The sequence below is a fragment of the Octopus bimaculoides genome, chromosome 6, assembly GCF_046866305.1.
Source record: "Octopus bimaculoides isolate indiv1 chromosome 6, ASM4686630v1, whole genome shotgun sequence".
Taxonomy (NCBI): Eukaryota; Metazoa; Mollusca; class Cephalopoda; order Octopoda; family Octopodidae; genus Octopus; species Octopus bimaculoides.
The window spans coordinates 41873640-41897418 of record NC_142933.1 but is presented as its reverse complement, the minus strand read 5'-3'; the positions used below and the strand labels follow the sequence as shown (position 1 = coordinate 41897418).

Here is a 23779-nt window from a genome sequence, read left to right as displayed (position 1 = left end):
TATAAAACATTCACTGATGTTGCAAGTAGTCGCTCAACTGAATAAAAGTCTGCTATATCCGATTGAGGCAGTATTAAATCGAAACAGCTATTTATGTATCATATTTAATGTATACAGATATACCTTAGATTCAATAGCACCTTTATACACGCAAGCATGGTTGAATGGTTAAGGACCATGAGGCCACATGTTTGATATCAGTGTGTGAAATTTCGGAAATATCTTTATCATAAACTTGGGTAGATCCATGCCTTGTGAGAGTAGCTTGAGAAACTCGGATGGATCGTACTGGTAAGCCATTCTGTTATGCTGGTTCTGTCTGAGAATTACATTAAGAGTACAGTTGTCTATGGAATACTCAGCCATCTTACATAAATACAATAAGTCGGTCAATTGATTGAACAACAAAGTGATTATACGTAAAAATCGATAAACATGATGAACACATCTGTCTGTCTATCTATCTATCTATGTTTATGTGTACATATGTATACGTGTGTGCATATGTATATACGTGTGTATATGTATATATATATAAGCGTAGGAGTGGCTGTGTGGTAAGAAGCTTGCTTCCCAACCACATGGTTCCGTGGCACGTGTCTTCTACTATACTCTCAGACCGACCAAAAGCTTGTGAGTGAATTTGGTAGACGGATACTGAAAGAAGCCCGTTGTGTGTGTGTGTGTATATATATATATATATATATATATATATGTGTGTGTGTGTGTGTATGGATGTGTTTGTGTTTGTCCCCCACTATCGTTTGACAACCGATGTTGGTGTGTTTACGTCCCCGTAACTTAGCGGTTCGGCAAATGATACCAATAGAATAAGCACTAGGCTTACAAAGAACAAATCCTGGGGTCGATTTGTTCAACTAAAGGCGATGCTCCAGCATAGCTGCAGTCAGATGACTGAAACAAGTACAAGAAATATATATATATATATATGTAAGGGACGACCGTGCGAACTCAAAAAGGAGAAATGGTGACGAATGGAAAAACAGAGGACTCCTTTTGTTTAAACGCGTCACACGGTCGAACACATAATTATATATATCAATAACGATATACATGATATGTTATATGACGATAACATAGATGACCAGTAATGAAAGACCACAACCGTATTAGATGAATAACAGAGATATTTATTATGGCGTTAAAGATGTATGTCTGTGTGAGAGTGTGAATGCAACATATAAGAACATAATCAAAGACAGGCCGTCATACAAAGAAAAGTGTGTATGTGAGTGATACATGTATGTATGAGTGTTTACTGCAGATAGAAAGAGAGTCAATAACACGTGAGTAATTATACCAGTTCTTTAGTACACTATAGGAAAAGTTCTGTATGTGAAAGTGAGGGGGCTGAGTGTGGCAGAGCTTATCACTTGTTGTGATGTCGTGGCATCGATGCCGGGCCGTGATTCTTGTTATACAGATGTTCGTCGCTGGCTGAGAATTTCTTGTCTGTTTATTTATCGTGGTGAAGCTGAGTCACCTAACAGAATCGAAGAGAGAGATGTGCCGCGGAGGTTTGGTTTGGTGTACATAGTAAGTCGTGTTGACGCTGGTGGTGTAGAGGCTGCTTGGTAGTAATCGTGTTGGTCATGACGATGATGCTGGATAGTAGTCGTAGAAACGTGTTGCTGATGTGGCGACGGCGGTGGTCATCGTTGGCTGGACGAAGCTGTTGAAGTGGTCGCTGGAACTGCTGCTGCTGTCGTGTGGTACACGGAACAGTTCTCAAAGAGAAACTGGACCGAGACAAATTTGTGGGGTATGAGTTGATCTATTTATAGCGTTAAGAGGGCTCCAAATGCCTTCAGAATTTTACTCTATCACGTGACCTTATTAGGGGCCGTGATTGGTCAGTTTGCGTTCTGGCGGGAAAGGTTCGAAGAAGTTGCCGATTCGAATAATAATCAGTCACGTGATGACAAGGAATGGGTTCTCTACTACGCTCGCATTTATTTATATTTAAATGAGAAGATTGTATGTAATGGCGATAGTAGTTTGTATCTAATGGCGGGAGGTAGTTTCACTACATATATATTTAATACTCCACTTTAGTACAATGAAAAGAGGACATTCCTTGATGTGCAATTAATTGAAATTGTCTTCAAAATATTATTTCAGTGATGTCTTATTCTGCTGCATATTTTTATTTTGGAGTTGTATCTCTCCAGCAATGGAGCAGTTAGATTGTATAAAGTTACTGATGCATCAGGCATCAGTAACTTTATACATTTAAAAAACACATACTTTTGAATTGTGTCAGTGACGAAAGCTAAAAGTGAACTGGCCGATAGATTGATGAACAGAATAGTTCCTCCAACAGGCTTTCACACAGTTTCCACTTACTCAATTTCCCCTGAAAAGTTTTGGTTGAACCTTGGCTATGGTAGAATACAATTTCACAAGGTATCACATAATTGTAGTGAACCGAAAACTAGCTTTGGCCTTGTTTAAAAATATCGAATACAAACGACAAAAGCGCTTCCTATTTTTCTTAAGGTGAAAGCTCAGTATATCCACATGATAAAATGTGAGGACAATGATCGGAAGGTAGCATACTTTTCAATCGAGGCAATAGTCATTGTTGCTAAACTTTACTCATCGTTAAACATATACTACCATGAAATGTTCGAGCGAGTAAATGGATTTGGCTAAAATAGATAAGTGGATTGAGGCCAGTAGCTATTTGATATCGAAGATCGTGCTTCAGTGATGGTGGTAATGGGAGCAGTATACAATAAAGCTATTAAGTGGAAGGTCTTTGACCGAGATACTTTCTCTCTTGATGATATCAGTAATCTGATTTTTTTTTTTCAATGTGTTGAAAATAAATCGGTTCATTGTTTTACAATCCCAAATAGATAAAAGATAATGACCTTTCTCAGTGCATTTATTATCAACAATTATAAATTTAGAATTTTAGGATTGTCTCCTTTACTTAAAAATAACAAACAAAAAAAAACAATTACAAAGATTACGGAAGTTGAACTTTCTGATAATTTTGCTGTAACACGAAATCCTGTACTGCAAAATTAATTTTCTCATTGATTTTCACGTTATAATGTCAGATATGACGAGTGACTCGTTCAGCTTCCAATAACAGGGATCCTGCCTACAAAGCTAATTTGTGATGACCTTACAGATCACAATTTTGTGGTCTATGTAGTCGATGATTTTAAAATGTGGACAGCCTATACTGTCCCTGTTTATTGTCCTACAGAATACTCGATCTAGGGATGACCCGATGCGGTTTGTTCATGTCTGAGAAAGTTTGCGAGGTTTTTGCTTCTCTTCTCTCAGATAGCGCTACACAACCTAAAAGAATATCCAAGATGACGTTCCAGTCGCCCACTAACACTAAAGAGCGGGACGTTCCTAAGAAAACCTAACACCCGAAGAAATCAGACTATGCTGCCTCTGTCAGATTATAAACAGCGAGTCTAAAGGCACCCTTTTCACTGCTCGCGTTCAGGACTCCCAATCTCGGTCGAAGTGTGCTACAAAAATTGACATGAAGGCTTGCGGAAAGTTTGGGGAGAGAAAGTGGGAAGACATAGTTCAGAAATACATTTGTAAGGGACGACCGTGCAAACTCATAAAAGGAGAAATGGTGACGAATGGAAAAACAGAGGACTCCTTTTATTTAAACGCGTCACACGGTCGAACATACAAATATATATATATCAATTGATGATATACATGATATGTTATGCGACGATAACATAGATGGCCAGTAATGAAAGACCGCAACCGTATAAGATGAATAACAGAGATATTTATTGTAGTGTTAAAGATGTATGTCTGTGTGAGAGTGTGAATGCGACATATAAGAACATAATCAAAGACAAGCCGTCATGCAAAGAAAAGTGTGTATGTGAGTGATACATGTGTGTGAGTGTTTACAGCAGATAGAAAGAGAGTCAATAACACGTGAACAATTATACCAGTTGTTTAGTACACTATAGGAAAAGTTCTGTATGTGAAAGTGAGTTGGCTGAGTGTGGCAGAGCTTATCACTAGTTGTGTTTTGGCTTCGATGCCGGGCCGTGATTCTTGTTATACAGATGTTCATCGCTGGCTGAGAATTTCTTGTCTGTTTAAGAACTCTTGTCTGTTTATTTACCGTGGTGAAGCTGAGTCACCTAACAGAATCGAAGAGAGAGATGTGCCGCGGAGGTTTGGTTTGGTGTACATAGTAATTCGTGTTGACGCTGGTAGTGTAGAGGCTGTTTGGTATTAATCGTGTTGGTCATGACAATGATGCTGGATAGTAGTCGTAGACTCTTGTTGCTGATGTGGCGACGGCGGAGGTCATCGTGGCTGGACGAAGCTGCTGAAGTGGTCGCTGGCTGCTGCTGCTGTCGTGTGGTACACGGAACAGTTCTCAAAGAGAAACTGGACCGAGACCAATTATTGGGTATGAGTTGATCTATATATAGCGTTAAGAGGGCTCCAAATGCCTTTAGAATTTTACTCTATCACGTGACCTTATTAGGGGCCGTGATTGGTCAGTTTGCGTTCTGGCGGGAAAGGTTCGAAGAAGTTGCCGATTCGAATAATGATCAGTCACGTGATGGACAAGGAATGGGTTCTCTACTACGCTCGCATTTATTTATATTTAAATGAGAAGATTGTATGTAATGGCGATAGTAGTTTTGCATCTAATGGCGGGAGGTAGTTTCACTACACATTCATACGACACAACAAACATTTGAATTAAATTCGATAGGGTTTTTCTAAGGATGTGGGCGGTACTTGACAACACAGTCTTTTTGGATTTCTTTGACAAATGGTTCTAATGGGATGCTGTCTAGATTTTTCTGATACCTCCTTTTTATCATTCCAAGGGTACCTACAATAACATGGACGGTTTTCACTTTAAGTCTTTTGTATTTCAATTTCTAGATCCTTATATTTACTGAGCTTGTCAAATTCTTTGACAGATATATTTTTATCAGAAGGAAAACTTATATCTATCAGTTTAAAAATACTTTGTTTTCATTCTTTAATGATTATGTTTGGTCGATTATCCTGGTTTGTTCTGTCAGCGTTGACTGGAAAATCTCAGAGGATGGTGATATTTTCGCTTTTCAGCCTTTGGTTTGGATATTGTTCGTACCAGTTAGCAGGACTGTCGATATAATAGTGCTTACATGTTTTTCAATGTAAATACTGCCCTAACTTATTGTGGCGATTTTTATATTCGTTTAGTGTTAGCACAAGACAGCCCGAAACAAGATGGTCTATTGTTTCATCAAATTTGTTGCAGTATCTGCATTTTGGGTTTGCACCGTTTTAAAGAATATTTGCTAGGTAATTTCTGGCAAACAAACTTTGGTCTTGTGCTGTAACTATGAAACCTTCAGTTGCTGTTTTCAATCCTGAACTCCTCAGCCACTGATAGGTTGTTCTTTGGTCATTATCAGCCTTTTGGCTTCGAAGGACATATTGTCTCCGCAGGGAGTTCTGGCTCAACTGCTCAAGTCGTTTCTGTCTGTTCTTTTTAAAAGTTTGATTATTTTGTTTGCTTAATAGTAGCGATTTCAAGTTCAATGCCCAATCGAGATTAACGTCATGTTCCCTTATTATTATTATTATTATTATTATTATTATTATTATTATTATTATTATTATTAACGGTGGAAGTAACAGCAACAAAAGCACTGATATGAAGGACTACCACATTACCGACAACAACAGCAAAAGCCTCCTAAACAACAACAACAAAAGAACAAAGCAGAAACACCCACAAAACATGCTACCCTGCTTTGGGACCTTCAGATATGTCGTTCAGATGATAGAGAAGACCCTAAATGACAAAAATTGCCTAACAGAAAGATAACAAAAACAGAAAAAGCACTATGGCAATAAAAAGGCACGAAAGTCCAAAAGAAGAGGATATACATTTAAACAATACATCAACACTACCTGCAACAAAAATACCAACACTATCAACACCGCCACGACCATCACATCAAGCAAAAGCCAATTCACACCTATACCAACAACCAAAACAGCACTCGCAACACAAAGAAAAAAGATGAAATCCACTACCGTAGACATAAAAAAAAAAAATGAATTCATTAACGAAAACAAATATTACGTTGACTACATCGCATCAACATATAGCATACTGACACGCATAAAAATCGTCAGAACAACACATTTTAAGAATCAGATGTCCCAATCGAATAAATTTCTATAACAAATTATTAACAAAATATTCTAAGTTTGCCCAAAGAAATACGCACAACTAGCCGGGAGGACGGAACATCTATCCTTCTACATGAATAATGTAAATGGTCCTTCACAAATTCCTCATTCTTATTCAGCATGACCTTACTCAGAATAGGTAGCGTCAATGCACGTGGCCTGAATTCGCTTTGGAGCAAGGCCACCTGCTGAACGACCTTAGGTTACTAGATATAGGGCTTTCCTATAAGTAGGTTATCTCCCTTGGCTAGGCGGCGCTCCATGTAGATAATTAAACTTCCGGAGACTACCCACGCCATTGTTATTGTTTTACGTCTTATCATGGATATAAAGCAGCTTGATGATTCAGCTATCGAAGTACTTACTGTGCCTGAGTTAAAGAAATATTTAAGATTATATGGACAGTATGTTACTGGAAGAAAGGCGGACTTGACTGAAAGGTTGAAAGGAATAAAAATTCTGTCGATGAAGAATGTCAACAAAGTAAATTCATCGGACGATAAGTCTGAAGTATCGGACGATAGTTCAGACAGGAATAAGCAGAAGCTTATATCTCCTCTCGGTGAAGTATTGCCTGATCTAAAGATCTTTGTAAGTTGCCGAATTTCACAGATAATGACATAATTACCTCGTGCTACGGATGAAATCAAAGCAACAGTTAAGGAGTGGCATATTTTACCACGACAAACACGTACACAGCATCGAATACCACGATGTGAGTGAAAGCTGCTCTCACTGTATTGTCCGGTGTCTGGTAATCCCTTCAATACCGACATCAAACCAAAAAAAAGAATCCTGACCACAGAGTGTGGGTAATTATGTCAAAGGTCACTGGCAATGTGCATTCAGCTGATTGCAACTGTTAAAGCAAGTCACTGAGCATGCGTACATGTCATACGGGAGAGTTCCAATCAGGGGTGGATAACAACCTTATAGGAACCCCCTATAGATGTAGTAGCAACCAGTGAGACCAAAATTTCCTAGGAAGGAGCCTTCATGCCCAGCTTTGGCTAAAGGTTGTATACATTTTTAAGTTGGCCGAAATCAGGAAGCAGAATCGCTGTGTTGGTTTAGAAAAGTTTGAATCTCACGATACAGACCATATTCGAAGACTCGGATGGGAAAGTGATGATACAAGATGTGATCAGCAGAGAATTCCATATCTTCAAACTAGTAACCGGTTACGCCCCAACAAGTGTGGAGCAACCTGATTTCTTTAGGCACCTGGAGGTCTTTCTAGAAACGTTCGCTCTTTAGTGCTAGTGGGAGACTGGAACAGTATCTTGAACACACAGTGAGATTGTGTAGGGCTGCTCAGATGTTTACAATAATCTAACCGGTACCGAATGTGCTCGTGTAGACAAGGACAAATTGCACTCGGATTATAAAGATCATATCTTGATAGAGTATTCAACAGAGACAGCTTACGTTATCCACAATTTAAAGTCATCGGGTACACGTACGATCACCCTGGATAAGCTCCATAAGTGAAAACCCAGTTATTGAAAGCTGAACACCCAATTCCTTATGTGCAAGCTTACAAAGACCAGATTACTGAATTAGTTATGCAAACGCTGACAGGAACACTTGACAACAATAAATGGTTGTCCACCCTGAAAAGCACTATTAGAATAGAATCGATAAGGTTTAGTAAAGCAGTAGCAATAGAGAAAATTAGCTTATAAGAGGACCTAGTTAGATACATTGAAAAGAGATCATAACTTATGTGCTTGCGGCAAAATTGCCCTTCGACAATTTCTTCGGGGTGAAGCACGAAAGCTACTTTCTAAAGATTAAGTTGCGTGCTCTAACAAGAAGAAATAAAAGATGTTCGATGGGGCTGTGTGGGCGGCACATCGTATGGTTGTTCGGGGCATGTGGTGGGCCGTTTCGCAGGATGAACTTTAATGCCTATCTTGACAACCTACTGCAGCTCTCAGCAGTAGATATGGAGTTTTATCAAAGGTCGATAACAGCCAGTTAAATACAGGGAATGATAACTAGTTGCGCGAAATACAAGCCACTTGATTAAGATGGCTCGTATTTAGAGTTTACGATTATATGCTAGATTTTTTCGGTGATTTCTTTGTAGATCTATCACAGCTGACATTAGAACGGAAGAATTTCCATTTCTGTGAGCCAAGTAGGTGAGTTGCTGCAAAAAGACTCAAACAAAAAAAAGAATAATTTTCGGCCTATATCTCTGCTAAACTCAGATTTCAAGATTTGGACTAAAGTGTTACCAAAGAGATTGGCGCTTGTCATTTCTAGTCTGGTTGGTGATGCATAAACATAAGCAAAGTCGACCTCCACAGAATTTGAACTTAGAACGTAAATACGGATGAAATATCGCCAAACATTTCGCCTGGCGTGCTAACGATTCTGCCATATCACCACCTTCAATTATTATTGGAAAAAGACCGGAAAGACAGCGAACAAGGGTGCACATGTATAGTTTTTAATTTTATGTTCTAAGGAAGAACTAGAATGAGTTCTACAAGCATATATGCATCCATTTCTCGGCTCAGTCTGAAATAATGGTGATGGAACTGAAGCTAGAATCATATTGATATTGTTTATAACCCAAGCCTACATGATGACACGAATTAAATGCTGTGTGAACTCAGAAAATATTCGTCATTCTTGAAATGATGTAATCTGTTTTCAATAGTCATTCCATGGATGCACATGGCTAAATGAGATGAGCTGGACTGTAAGGCCAATCTGTATTGGTGGTAAACAAACGGTAAAATACGAATCGCTTCTTCGTTACTCAACCCACTTGGCCATCTGCAACTCTCAATCCACAGAAAATTATAGTATACATTGTCATTCGCTGGTTGTTTCTCGTGTTTAGAATTTCAATTTCCTCCTGAGTAGATCCTCCATGTTGATAGGGGTTATTGATCAAAATGACCAATCCTTGCATGAAACAAGTAGGCAAAGAGGAGTTAAGAGAGGGCGTAGTTGTTGTTGCATTTTGCGTTCTTTACATTTTCTTTTCGGATTTCTTTTGACTTAAAAAAAGAAAAAGATCAGTTTCGCTTGTGATAGTGCGCAAGTTGGAACGGTTCCGAACGTTTCTCACGTTTTTTTGCCATTTCCTATTGCACATAAGATGTAAATTAAAATGAAATGAGGAACATTTCACTACATATCCTATGAATACTCAATGGCATAATATTATATTTATATCTTGTCTATCATGGGCTATGACAGTATTGTTATTTTCACAGTTTGCAGTAACAAACTATATAAATAACGATTTCTATTCAATGACAAATGTTCAAGATATTCCTTCCTTATTTGGGCCCCCGATAACTGAAGTAGTCTCAGTGGTATTTAGAAAAAGAGAAAAACCCTGGTGAAACGTATTTTCTCCATGTCTAATCACAACTAGTTTCAAAGAAGAATCAGTTTCAGTAATGTATTTATCGACCCCGAAAGGATGAAAGGCAACGTTGACCTCGGCGGAATTCGAACTTATAACGCAGAGAACTGGAATACATTCTGCAAATATTCTCTCCGACACTGTAACGACTCTGCCAACGCAACGATTGTCTAAATATACAATGAGTGCACTTTATGGCACTCAACATCATTATAAAATTATTTCTATTCCTTCTCACCGTGCTTCACTATCGAGAACATAGATACATGTTTGAATATCTGAAATATATGCATATGACGTTAACCTCTGGCTATACTGTAAAACATATTCAAGGTAGAACATACCGTAAATCCTCGAGTATAATACGCAGGGGATTTTTAGGGAGCTGTACCTCTGAAAAACCTAAACCTTGTGTATAATACGCACCCCTTCTTTAACTTGAGTCAAGGAGGTCTATATAACGTCCTTGGTTTGTAAACATATATACGGTAACATCCTTTATTATTATTGTATATATAACATAATGCAAACGTGTAGCTTTTTTTGTGCACTTTGTTAGCAGAAAATAAAGAAATAATAGTAATAACGTCAGTGAAAAATAAATATTAAGTAAATTGCCTTTCACATATTTATCACTATCAGTTACAAAAGCAAAAGCATTTACTCAAATCCTTCAAATTCAACGTCACTTTCAGCATCAAGTAACTGTTCCATTTGTTCCTCCGTAAACATGTCAACATCAATATAGTGTAAATCTCCGTCATCGTCAGATTCATAGTCAACATCAGAAGATTCACTTTCATCTATTTCATCTTTTCATACAACGTCATCCTGAGTACCATCCAGTGCAGACGATATACAACACTTTTATTTTAATAAATGTTACTTACTGCAAGTTATGGATGATTCTTTTATGACTTCATTGTTTTCAGGCTTAGCTTAAGGTATTTTCGCGCCAGACATCACAAAATGCGTCTGAACAAACATTGCCGGACAGCAAATAGAGACTCGGACATTGCTTAGAAAATATTTTTCATTTTTAACCTCATATATAGTACGCACTAGGGATTGTGACCTTTAAAATTTTGGGGAAAAATGCGGATTATACTCGAGAATTTATGGTAAATAATCTAATTAGAAATGTCGTGAGAACAGCATTAACTCAACGACTAATATATTAATCATGCTGGTAAGTACAGAATAGAAAAACGGGTACATTTCAGTCTTATTAGATCTCCTCAGCGAAACAGAATTTTTTTTTAGATTACACTCATTGTCATAAAACCTCAGGATCGAATCACCACCGAAATCTAAAAACTACAAGCAAAGTAGATGCACCCATCTAGTTGAACAAAATTCAGCTAAATGGCATATGTAGTTGTACAACTGATAAGATTTGGGAAAAAAGCAAAAAAAAAAAGCAAAACAAAAAGAAAAAGACAAAAAGAAAAACCCCTGATGTGACACTCGTTCATTAGCGTTTGATAGGTTAATTCAACTTCACATATATGGTCTAACGCAACAAATTCGAATTGTTCAACAAAATTTAACATTTTATAAAGGTTTGTATAAATAATTTTTTAAAGCAATTTATTGCGAATATATTCAATTTTCAAAATAAATTAGAATTCAATATTAGGAAGTGAATAAAAATATAAGAACGAATATAAAATCTCTTTTAGTTTATTCTAAATGTGATTCGCATGTTTAGGATTTGTGTTTTAATCCAATATAATGAATTAATAAAAACTTAGAGTTAATTTTACGTAACAAACTTGGGCTCAGTAAACAATAACGTTGTTGAAGCATTTTGCGAGAGAACTAATATACACAGTCACTGGTGACACATAGGTGATATATACGTGGTGGGGGAGGTACTAGAAAGTTCTTAGTTTTGGGTAAATGAAAATACAGGAGGATCAGTTAATTATGATTTTATTCAACATATTCTCTCAGATTCACACACTTATTGTAGCGGTCGTTCAGTTTTCTAAGCCCTGTAAAAGAATTCGGAAGGTTAGGCCTCCAACCAGGAATTTCACAGTAGCCCCCGTACACACACACACATACACGCACATACGCAAGCACTCTCACACACAGAGTTTGTAAATAAGCTGATGTTTTAGATCTTAAGTGAAAGAGGATGGTGAAAGCTAAAGAGAAATCGACGAACAAGTGTCTCGAAATTTGTTTAGAAGAAAGGTGTAAGGTATTGGTGACAGAGTACCAACATATAAAGTTTGACGATTTTTTTTTTTTTTTTTTTTTTTTTGCAGGTTGGTAGTGGTAGTAATATACGAGAAAATTCATGAACATTTTTGTCAGATGCTGTTGATATAACACAAGAATGAAGAAAGACTGTCATAACTGACTTACATCCAATATTTCTAATCATAGCAGAGACATTCTCTTTACGAAGAATTTTCTAGTGTTGAATCTGTTGTGGAAGTACTATTGAAAATCTTTATATTGAATAATTCTTTAAAAATTTTCAAAAATTCATTCCGGAAACGAGCATTTAACATACCATAAACAACAGGATTTAAAGAACTGTTTAGGATCCACAATCTTATGCCGATTTGTCGGAGTCTCTCAACTGGTAGCGATAATTTAATGTTTTCCAAAAGAGGATATGTTACGCCTAAAAGCAAAGAAGGGATAAAGCTTATCACAAATAATACAGTGATACTTGCTATAATGTAATTAATACGACGACTTCTTCTCTTCTTTCCAGAAAATGTCCTCCGAAAATCTTCCTGATCGTTTTTCCGTAGTGAGATGCTCTTTTCCCTGAAGCGTTGTTTAGCCTTACGTCTAACTAAAACATACAGAACAGACATCACGACTAATATGATAATGTTAAAAATTAGTAATCCAATAAAGTAGTGTTGCAGTTTTGAATATGGTACAATGAACGTACAAATGGACAGTCCATTGTAGTCAATCCGGTCGAAATACAAAATTGGTGGTACAGATATCAAAATAGCAATGATATTGATGGTGATAGCTGACATTTTGGCGTGACGTATTTCAAGTTGATATTTGTTGAACCGGCAAACTTTGTTGTATCGCTCCAGAGAAATGATCAAAAGAGTTAGTTCAGACGAAGTACAAGTAAAAAATACCATAAATTTATCCATCTTACAAAGTATATTGCTTGGATAGTCAAGGGTGTGTAATATAGATGTTAATTCGAGAGGGATACCAAATAAACAACTCAAACTATCATAGATAGCCAGGAAAAATATAAAAATATTCAGAGGTGATTTCCTAAAGCGAAATCCATAAATATACAGAACAATCACGTTTCCGAAAACTCCTATAGGCATCATTATTATCAAGAATATCAAAGCAGGTCGTGTTGTATGTAAGGGATTTATCATGCTATCATTTTGTGTCACGTTTTCTGTAAATGCCATTATTTACAAAAAGGGAAAAGAAAAAAAATTTTTTTTTCAAGAATATTGAAATATATCAGTTATAAGAGAGAAACTAAATGCGAGCTTCTACAGAAACGTCTGTAACGGAGGCTGTAAGAAGTGTTTTTCAAACTAACGACCAAACAACTTTGCTTTAACAAAAGTTTCAGTAGGGATGGAAAATTAAATTATGAACAAACGCACATCCTGAAAAGATAAAACATATGTCAAAAGAAACGTTCAGATGAAATTGTATTCTTGTAAACAATGACACATGAAAGCTAGATTTGTCATCTAATTTCCTGTTGCAGGAAATAAAACAAGCAGTGTTGATTACGAAGCAGTTACAGAATTAAATTTCGACAAAAACACAGGAGTGTTAAGACGTCAGTGTTTGTTTACATCAATTTTATGCACCATATCTTAGATCATAGAAAATTAAAATCCGGTGTTTTACTGACCACGGTTCGAAGAACAATCTGATATTGGTGGGGAGAATGATTGTTATATTTGAATTATTTTAAAATATATCAACAGAAGGTTTACAATTGAACGATAATTATACATCAAAAGTCTAATATATAATGAAGTTTAATGAAGAACAAAGGTGAGGATATTTCTTAAGTTGTATTTTGTTTCTTTGTTACTTATAAAAAAAAAAGAACAAATAAAATGGTATAAATTTACTTTTGATGATTAAATAAAAGAAACCTTTCTTATTTTCCTTGTCAGACAAGGCGGCGAATTGGCAGAATTGTTAGCATAGCAGACAAAATGCATAGCTGCATTTCTTCAAGCTCATTTTTTTCTGAATTCGTCTTTCTTTTTCATCATTTCGGCGTCGATAAAATAAGTGCCACTTGAGCACTGGGGTCTAGTAATCAACAAGTCCTCTATCCCCAAAATACAGGTCTTGAGCCTAAAGTAGAAATATCATTTTCTTGTAAGTGGTGTAATATTAGATGTCTTGTTTTGAATCCATATTCTATTGTCGCCAACTTTGCTTTTCATGCTTCTGGTATCGATAAAATATTTATTAGTTACTAGATCATCACACTCCCAAATTCGTAAACCTTGAATCGATGTTAGTAATTAATATTAGGTTATCTTCAATAATCTCTTGTTCCTGTTCATCTTGACAAGTCTGAGGTTACAATGCTGTTTGTGTAATGGCTACTTTTGTAGACAAGTCAGGAAAATCTGACGGAAGCGACTGTTTAATAATCCATAGACAATGGGGTTTAATGCACCGTTAAAGTACCACATTCGATAGCCCAGCTGTCTCAAAGATTCCATAACTTCTGTAAGTTTTACATCACTTCGTGGATAAGCAACTGTGAAAATTAGGCTAGGGATAAAACTAAATGCAAATAAGAACGTAATGCATATAAGAATTTTGTTTGTTTGTCTAATCTTTGTATAGGCTGTTAAGTTTTGTTGTTGCTCATTCATGTTATTCAAATTTAGACTTGCTATATAGTTCGCATGTTTCCAAGCTGCCTTCCAAATGCGGTAATATAATAGAAGCATTATTATCAAAATGATTAAGTCGATTATGAGGTATATTAAGAAATAAGTTTGAAAAAATTTCTCATAAGCAGGTTTGAACATACAAACCTCAACAACTAAATTTGGCGAAATAGGAATTGCTATTTTATCGAAGAATATTGCACCGAATAACGCAATTACAATGGAAAGGAAACAAATTATCACAACCGTTATTTTAGCTTGTCGAATCGAAAGTTGTTGCTTATCATGACGGCAAACTATATTATATCTCTCCACTGCTATCACAAACAAGGTTATAGCCGAAGTAATGCTACTGTAAAATATTAAAAAATTTTCTAGTTTACAAAGAATTCTGTTGGGATACATCACAGGATAACACGAGCCGACTATTTCTAGGGGTATTCCGAAAAAGCAGCCAATCATGTCAAAAGCAGCCAAAGAAATTAGAAAAATATGAACAGGTAGTTTCAGAAAACGAAAGCCATAAATGTACAAAGCTATAGCATTGCCGAATACACCAATAAGCATCAAAATAGAGACAAGAATAATTGATGGTAGCATAACAAGAAATATGTTAAAATTAATATCTTCGATTGTGGTGGTATTACTATAATTCATTTAAAAAATTTTTTTTTTTTACGTTTTCTTTCTTTCACAAATTTCCAACCGGAATATATTTACCTTCCACATACATTTGATAATATCCTTTAGGAGATTTTTTTTTTGCAAGTGATAGTTGAATGTCTTACAATTGCATTTGGTTATGTAACTTTTGTCTAAAAAGAGTCCATCAATGATTCAAATACGAACGTTAAAAGTCAATGTAAAGTTTTATGCATTTTACACAGTAATGTCATCAGTCGATTTTTATCTAAATAGAAGGAAAACGTCCTTACATTGTTAAGGACAACAGATATCTGAATTGTAAATGTAATAATAATAAACAGAATAACAAGGGGTCCCGGATACGAAAGATAAGCGAAAAAACGGAAGGAAATGAGAAATGTATAAGTGTGTATAATTATGTCACGGGAATCGTGATGCTAGTCTTGAATAAAGCTAAACCAAGAAACCTGAAGTGATTTACGATCTGTAGTCCTCGGTTAAGCAAATACCGGGCCATGATTACTTACATTGTGTGTCTATAGAGAATATAAATAAATTCGCCATTGTTCTCTCTATTCTTTAATTAGGCCTTGGGGAAGAGACTGTAAGCAAGACTATAGCAAACCCTCCGAGACCTGTTTGAGTGGTACCCTTAACTTCATATATAGTACGCACTAGGGATTTTGACCTTTAAATTTTGGGGAAAAAATGCGGATTATACTCGAGGATTTATGGTAAATAATCTAATTAGAAATGTCGTGAGAACAGCATTAACTCAACGACTAATATATTAATCATGCTGGTAAGTACAGAATAGAAAAACGGGTACATTTCAGTCTTATTAGATCGCCTCAGCGAAACAGAATTTTTTTTTAGATTACACTCATTGTCATAAAACCTCAGGATCGAATCACCACCGAAATCTAAAAACTACAAGCAAAGTAGATGCACCCATCTAGTTGAACAAAATTCAGCTAAATGGCATATGTAGTTGAACAACTGATAAGATTTGGGAAAAAAAGCAAAAAAAAAAAGCAAAACAAAAAGAAAAACCCCTGATGTGACACTCGTTCATTAGCTTTTGATAGGTTAATTCAACTTCACATATATGGTCTAACGCAACAAATTCGAATTGTTCAACAAAATTTAACATTTTATAAAGGTTTGCATAAATAATTTTTTAAAGCAATTTATTGCGAATATATTCAATTTTCAAAATAAATTAGAATTCAATATTAGGAAGTGAATAAAAATATAAGAACGAATATAAAATCTCTTTTAGTTTATTCTAAATGTGATTCGCATGTTTAGGATTTGTGTTTTAATCCAATATAATGAATTAATGAAAATTTAGAGTTAATTTTACGTAACAAATTTGGCTCAGTAAACAATAACGTTGTTGAAGCATTTTGCGAGAGAACTAATATACACAGTCACTGGTGACACATAGGTGATATATACGGGGGGGGGGGAGGTACTAGAAAGTTCTTAGTTTTGGGTAAATGAAAATACAGGAGGATCAGTTAATTATGATTTTATTCAACATATTCTCTCAGATTCACACACTTATTGTGGCGGTCGTTCAGTTTTCTAAGCCCTGTAAAAGAATTCGGAAGGTTAGGCCTCCAACCAGGAATTTCACAGTAGCCCCCGTACACACACACACACACACACACATACATGCACATACGCACACACACAAGCACTCTCACACACAGAGTTTGTAAATAAGCTGATGTTTTAGATCTTAAGTGAAAGAGGATGGTGAAAGCTAAAGAGAAATCGACGAAACAAGTGTCTCGAAATTTGTTTAGAAGAAAGGTGTAAGGTATTGGTGACAGAGTACCAACATATAAAGTTTGACGTTTTTTTTTTTGTTTTATTTTTGCAGGTTGGTAGTGGTAGTAATATACGAGAAAATTCATGAACATTTTAGTCAGATGCTGTTGATATAACACAAGAAAGAAGAAAGACTGTTTTAGTAGAAAGTGGGTTATACATCTTTAGATTGTATACCTGACTTTCTACTATAAAATAAGAATACAACGGAACGCTGAACTCCAGACTAAACAACATTTATTTAGGTGATAAAACATACATATCTTTAGTTATACATCTTTAGAGGTGAGAATAACGAGCTGTCGAGTATAAGACCGAAAGATGTAGAGACAGCTTTAAACACACGTCCATGCTCAATCGCTGGCCAGCGAGAAAGAGGATGAATTGAGCGGGAAACGCTTGCTTGTTTAATTCTACGCATACGCAGGCGTTACTACAGAGCTCCCTCGCCAGAGCGGAAACGCACGATAAATAAAATCTGTTAGAACGCCTGAGGCAGGATGGCCACTGAAAAACCACCCACAAGATGTGGTACAAACACACACAAAGAAAATTCAAAGAAATGAAATGTACACTTGTGAAATACATGCATGCAACGTATAAATGAAATGACAATGACAAAACAACCGTGATGACAACTGTCCAGGAAACTGGAATCACGCGATGTAAAAGTCTGAGAGTTTGTTTTCCCTGAAAGGAAAGAAAATGTATGAGTGCACAAGTGTGTATGTGAGAAAAAAACACAGAACAAGTGAAAGTGTCTGTAGTATAGACTGCGAAAAATCCCAAAACATTGATGAAGACGTCGGCGCAGGAACTGCTATAGCTGTGTTCTGTATGTGTGGTGGTAATGATATTGACAGTGGTAATGATTCAGTTGAAACTTGGCGACGTCGGGGGGAATGCTTGTAGTTGGTAGTAGTAATTGTTGTCGTCACGGTGGTAATCTTGGTTGGCGCACGACGCTGGTGGCGAAAAGACTGTTTGGTGATGAGTGTTTGAAGAGGTACGCTTTTACAGAACGATCGACAGACACAATTTCTGTACGACCATTAGCGAAAACCTCGAAGAAAAATTTTCTTAACCCAAGATGAAAGAACGACCGTGCGAAATGAATAACAAGAGTTATTGTGTGACATAAAAGATGTATGTGTAATGTGAGAGTGTGAAATGCGACATTCAAAAACATAAAAAGCAGGCCGTAAATCCTGTCTGTTTTTCGTGAGTGGAAAAAAATCCACTCTAACAGAGACGAGAATAAAAACCGCGCTTGTTGAGTCGTGTTGACTGTTTGGAGATGTTGGTAATGTGTAGTTCAGTCTCCATGGCCGTATTTGTCCTTTAGTCGAGGTTCACCAGTTATAAGTTGGTAATCCGTAGTTCATGCTGCGTTTTTTCTTCGTCGGGGTCACCACTTTAGTAGAAAGTGGGTTATACATCTTTAGATTGTATACCTGACTTTCTACTATAAAATAAGAATACAACGGAACGCTGAACACCAGACTAAACAACTCAAACAACATTTATTTAGGTGATAAAACATACATATCTTTAGTTATACATCTTTAGAGGTGAGAATAACGAGCTGTCGAGTAAGAGGATGAATTGAGCGGGAAACGCTTGCTTGTTTAATTCTACGCATGCGCAGGCGTTACTACACTGTCATAACTGACTTACATCCAATATTTCTAATCATAGCAGAGACATTCTCCTTACGAAGAATCTTCTAGTGTTGAATCTGTTGTGGAAGTACTATTGAAAATCTTTATATTGAATAATTCTTTAAAAATTTTCAAAAATTCATTCCGGAAACGAGCATTTAACATACCATAAACAACAGGATTTAAAGAACTGTTTAGGATCCACAATCTTATGCCGATTTGTCGGAGTCTCTCAACTGGTAGCGATAATTTAATGTTTTCCAAAAGAGGATATGTTACGCCTAAAAGCAAAGAAGGGATAAAGCTTATCACAAATAATACAGTGATACTTGCTATAATGTAATTAATACGACGACTTCTTCTCTTCTTTCCAGAAAATGTCCTCCGAAAATCTTCCTGATCGTTTTTCCGTAGTGAGATGCTCTTTTCCCTGAAGCGTTGTTTAGCCTTACGTCTAACTAAAACATACAGAACAGACATCACGACTAATATGATAATGTTAAAAATTAGTAATCCAATAAAGTAGTGTTGCAGTTTTGAATATGGTACAATGAACGTACAAATGGACAGTCCATTGTAGTCAATCCGGTCGAAATACAAAATTGGTGGTACAGATATCAAAATAGCAATGATATTGATGGTGATAGCTGACATTTTGGCGTGACGTATTTCAAGTTGATATTTGTTGAACCGGCAAACTTTGTTGTATCGCTCCAGAGAAATGATCAAAAGAGTTAGTTCAGACGAAGTACAAGTAAAAAATACCATAAATTTATCCATCTTACAAAGTATATTGCTTGGATAGTCAAGGGTGTGTAATATAGATGTTAATTCGAGAGGGATACCAAATAAACAACTCAAACTATCATAGATAGCCAGGAAAAATATAAAAATATTCAGAGGTGATTTCCTAAAGCGAAATCCATAAATATACAGAACAATCACGTTTCCGAAAACTCCTATAGGCATCATTATTATCAAGAATATCAAAGCAGGTCGTGTTGTATGTAAGGGATTTATCATGCTATCATTTTGTGTCACGTTTTCTGTAAATGCCATTATTTACAAAAAGGGAAAAGAAAAAAAAATTTTTTTTCAAGAATATTGAAATATATCAGTTATAAGAGAGAAACTAAATGCGAGCTTCTACAGAAACGTCTGTAACGGAGGCTGTAAGAAGTGTTTTTCAAACTAACGACCAAACAACTTTGCTTTAACAAACGTTTCAGTAGGGATGGAAAATTAAATTATGAACAAACGCACATCCTGAAAAGATAAAACATATGTCAAAAGAAACGTTCAGATGAAATTGTATTCTTGTAAACAATGACACATGAAAGCTAGATTTGTCATCTATTTTCCTGTTGCAGGAAATAAAACAAGCAGTGTTGATTACGAAGCAGTTACAGAATTAAATTTCGACAAAAACACAGGAGTGTTAAGACGTCAGTGTTTGTTTACATCAATTTTATGCACCATATCTTAGATCATAGAAAATTAAAATCCGGTGTTTTACTGACCACGGTTCGAAGAACAATCTGATATTGGTGGGGAGAATGATTGTTATATTTGAATTATTTTAAAATATATCAACAGAAGGTTTACAATTGAACGATAATTATACATCAAAAGTCTAATATATAATGAAGTTTAATGAAGAACAAAGGTGAGGATATTTCTTAAGTTGTATTTTGTTTCTTAATTGCTTATAAAAAAAAAGAACAAATAAAATGGTATAAATTTACTTTTGATGATTAAATAAAAGAAAGCTTTATTATTTTCCTTGTCAGACAAGGCGGCGAATTGGCAGAATTGTTAGCATAGCAGACAAAATGCATAGCTGCATTTCTTCAAGCTCATTTTTTTCTGAATTCGTCTTTCTTTTTCATCATTTCGGCGTCGATAAAATAAGTGCCACTTGAGCACTGGGGTCTAGTAATCAACAAGTCCTCTATCCCCAAAATACAGGTCTTGAGCCTAAAGTAGAAATATCATTTTCTTGTAAGTGGTGTAATATTAGATGTCTTGTTTTGAATCCATATTCTATTGTCGCCAACTTCAGCTTTTCATACTTCTGGTATCGATAAAATATTTATTAGTTACTAGATCATCACACTCCCAAATTCGTAAACCTTGAATCGATGTTAGTAATTAATATTAGGTTATCTTCAATAATCTCTTGTTCCTGTTCATCTTGACAAGTCTGAGGTTACAATGCTGTTTGTGTAATGGCTACTTTTGTAGACAAGTCAGGAAAATCTGACGGAAGCGACTGTTTAATAATCCATAGACAATGGGGTTTAATGCACCGTTAAAGTACCACATTCGATAGCCCAGCTGTCTCAAAGATTCCATGACTTCTGTAAGTTTTACATCACTTCGTGGATAAGCAACTGTGAAAATTAGGCTAGGGATAAAACTAAATGCAAATAAGAACGTAATGCATATAAGAATTTTGTTTGTTTGTCTAATCTTTGTATAGGCTGTTAAGTTTTGTTGTTGCTCATTCATGTTATTCAAATTTAGACTTGCTATATAGTTCGCATGTTTCCGAGCTGCCTTCCAAATGCGGTAATATAATAGAAGCATTATTATCAAAATGATTAAGTCGATTATGAGGTATATTAAGAAATAAGTTTGAAAAAATTTCTCATAAGCAGGTTTGAACATACAAACCTCAACAACTAAATTTGGCGAAATAGGAATTGCTATTTTATCGAAGAATATTGCACCGAATAACGCAATTACAATGGAAAGGAAACAAATTATCACAACCGTTATTTTAGCTTGTCGAATCGAAAGTTGTTGCTTATCATGACGGCAAACTATATTATATCTCTCCACTGCTATCACAAACAAGGTTATAGCCGAAGTAATGCTACTGTAAAATATTAAAAATTTTTCTAGTTTACAAAGAATTCTGTTGGGATACATCACAGGATAACACGAGCCGACTATTTCTAGGGGTATTCCGAAAAAGCAGCCAATCATGTCAAAAGCAGCCAAAGAAATTAGAAAAATATGAACAGGTAGTTTCAGAAAACGAAAGCCATAAATGTACAAAGCTATAGCATTGCCGAATACACCAATAGGCATCAAAATAGAGACAAGAATAATTGATGGTATCATAACAAGAAATATGTTAAAATTAATATCTTCGATTGTGGTGGTATTACTATAATTCATTTTAAAAAATTTTTTTTTTTTCGTTTTCTTTCTTTCACAAATTTCCAACTGGAATATATTTACCTTCCACATACATTTGATAATATCCTTTAGGAGATATTTTTTTTGCAAGTGATAGTTGAATGTCTTACAATTGCATTTGGTTATGTAACTTTTGTCTAAAAAGAGTCCATCAATGATTCAAATACGAACGTTAAAAGTCAATGTAAAGTTTTATGCATTTTACACAGTAATGTCATCAGTCGATTTTTATCTAAATAGAAGGAAAACGTCCTTACATTGTTAAGGACAACAGATATCTGAATTGTAAATGTAATAATAATAAACAGAATAACAAGGGGTCCTGGATACGAAAGATAAGCGAAAAAACGGAAGGAAATGAGAAATGTATAAGTGTGTATAATTATGTCACGGGAATCGTGATGCTAGTCTTGAATAAAGCTAAACCAAGAAACCTGAAGTGATTTACGATCTGTAGTCCTCGGTTAAGCAAATACCGGGCCGTGATTACTTAAATTGTGTGTCTATAGAGAATATAAATAAATTCGCCATTGTTCTCTCTATTCTTTAATTAGGCCTTGGGGAAGAGACTGTAAGCAAGACTATAGCAAACCCTCCGAGACCTGTTTGAGTGGTACCCTTAACTTTCCGCTGAAACACTTACTAGTCATCGACACCAGAAGAGTCATGTAGGGGACAAGAATAATAGAGGACTGATGTTCTTAGGAGGAAGAGCTGGGAGTAGTGGTCAATGTTTTGTTTGGACAATTCGACGCAATATGGGTAATGGAAAGAAGAAAGATGGGCGAGTTGGCATTGACTGTATGGTGGTAGAATCATACATGTCATGGTAGTAGTGGTAGAAAAAATCAGAGAAAAGAGGCAGCTTGTTTTAGGTGTGGGAAAAGTACTTCATTGTAGGCCAAACTTCAATTTTATATGGAGTTGGCTGTTGAGTGGAGTTGAAACATTTTCTGTCTCAGAAAAGAAAAGCCAATTTTGAAATGAATCTTTGCTATGTGAAATACGTGCGATCGCCCAGTGAAGTCCTCAGTGTGAGGTGTGGATTTTACAGCGATGTCGAGGGCTTTATGCTTATGTTTAACAGAACAGGGGTGCGATATTGTTTTCTCGATGTTTATATTATGTGTGGAAACAGATTGGGCAAGACTTCCGCCCGTCCACCCACCAAACCACCCTTTCTTAAGAATTCTTTTTTTCGACACAAACCCCACTTTTCGGCCATGGGGAATACGAATCTGCAAAAAAAAAATTGGCAAAAATCGACATTTCTAAATTACCACCCACACTCTCATTTCCTTCATTTTTCACTTTTTCCAGAATTTTGTTTTTTCAAAATATGCGGAAAAATATGGAGATTATGATTCTGAAAAAATTTCCAAAAATTTCTGTAAAATTTTTCTAAGATTTTTTTTCCCCCCTAAATATACGGAAAAATACGGACATTATAATTCGGACAAAAATTTCAAAACATTTCTGTACTTACGGTTACGGTTAGGCATAGGGTTTTAGGTTTAGGTTTAGGGTTAGGGTTTTAGGGTTAGTGTTGGGGAAAAAAGTCAAAACTGAAGAAGCTAGGAGGAGGGGGGAAATTTTACAATGCCGATTTTTGGCAAAAAAAAGAAATTAAAAAATAAACAACTTTGGGAGAAAATGGGGTGGGGGTGGGGGACGGGCGGAAGTCTTTCCACAGATTGATATGATCTCGTTAGAGGACGATTTCAATGTATCTATGCAAGGAGACAAATTTGGTAACGGGGTCTAGGTATGTGTGTGTATATGACGCTTGAGTGCGTTTGAACAGGGAGGACGAAGGAAGGTATCGTCTGCGTAGGAGAATGCGCCATTGGAGTGACGGTTGCAAATCGTTGAAGTCTAGGAGGAAGAGTGTGAGGGACAAAAACGAACCTTGA

At 35.9% G+C, this 23779-nt stretch overlaps 4 protein-coding genes across 4 annotated transcripts; all 4 read right to left on the bottom strand.

Moving 5' to 3' along the window:
* Positions 1 to 11292: 11292 nt before the first annotated feature.
* LOC149135037 (neuromedin-U receptor 1-like) lies at positions 11293 to 14077 on the bottom strand. Its single transcript, XM_089353789.1, has one exon. The coding sequence runs from the start codon at positions 13042 to 13044 to the stop codon at positions 12037 to 12039; it is 1008 nt and encodes a 335-aa protein (XP_089209915.1). The 5' UTR covers positions 13045 to 14077; the 3' UTR covers positions 11293 to 12036.
* A 140-nt stretch (positions 14078 to 14217) lies between these two features.
* Positions 14218 to 15171, bottom strand: LOC149135036 (type-1 angiotensin II receptor-like). The gene has a single exon (XM_089353791.1). The coding sequence runs from the start codon at positions 15169 to 15171 to the stop codon at positions 14218 to 14220; it is 954 nt and encodes a 317-aa protein (XP_089209917.1).
* Positions 15172 to 17218: 2047 nt separating this feature from the next.
* On the bottom strand, positions 17219 to 20344 carry LOC149135035 (neuromedin-U receptor 1-like). The gene has a single exon (XM_089353788.1). The coding sequence runs from the start codon at positions 19716 to 19718 to the stop codon at positions 18711 to 18713; it is 1008 nt and encodes a 335-aa protein (XP_089209914.1). The 5' UTR covers positions 19719 to 20344; the 3' UTR covers positions 17219 to 18710.
* Positions 20331 to 21917, bottom strand: LOC149135034 (type-1 angiotensin II receptor-like). The gene has a single exon (XM_089353790.1). The coding sequence runs from the start codon at positions 21915 to 21917 to the stop codon at positions 20892 to 20894; it is 1026 nt and encodes a 341-aa protein (XP_089209916.1). The 3' UTR covers positions 20331 to 20891.
* Between the last annotated feature and the right edge of the window lie 1862 nt (positions 21918 to 23779).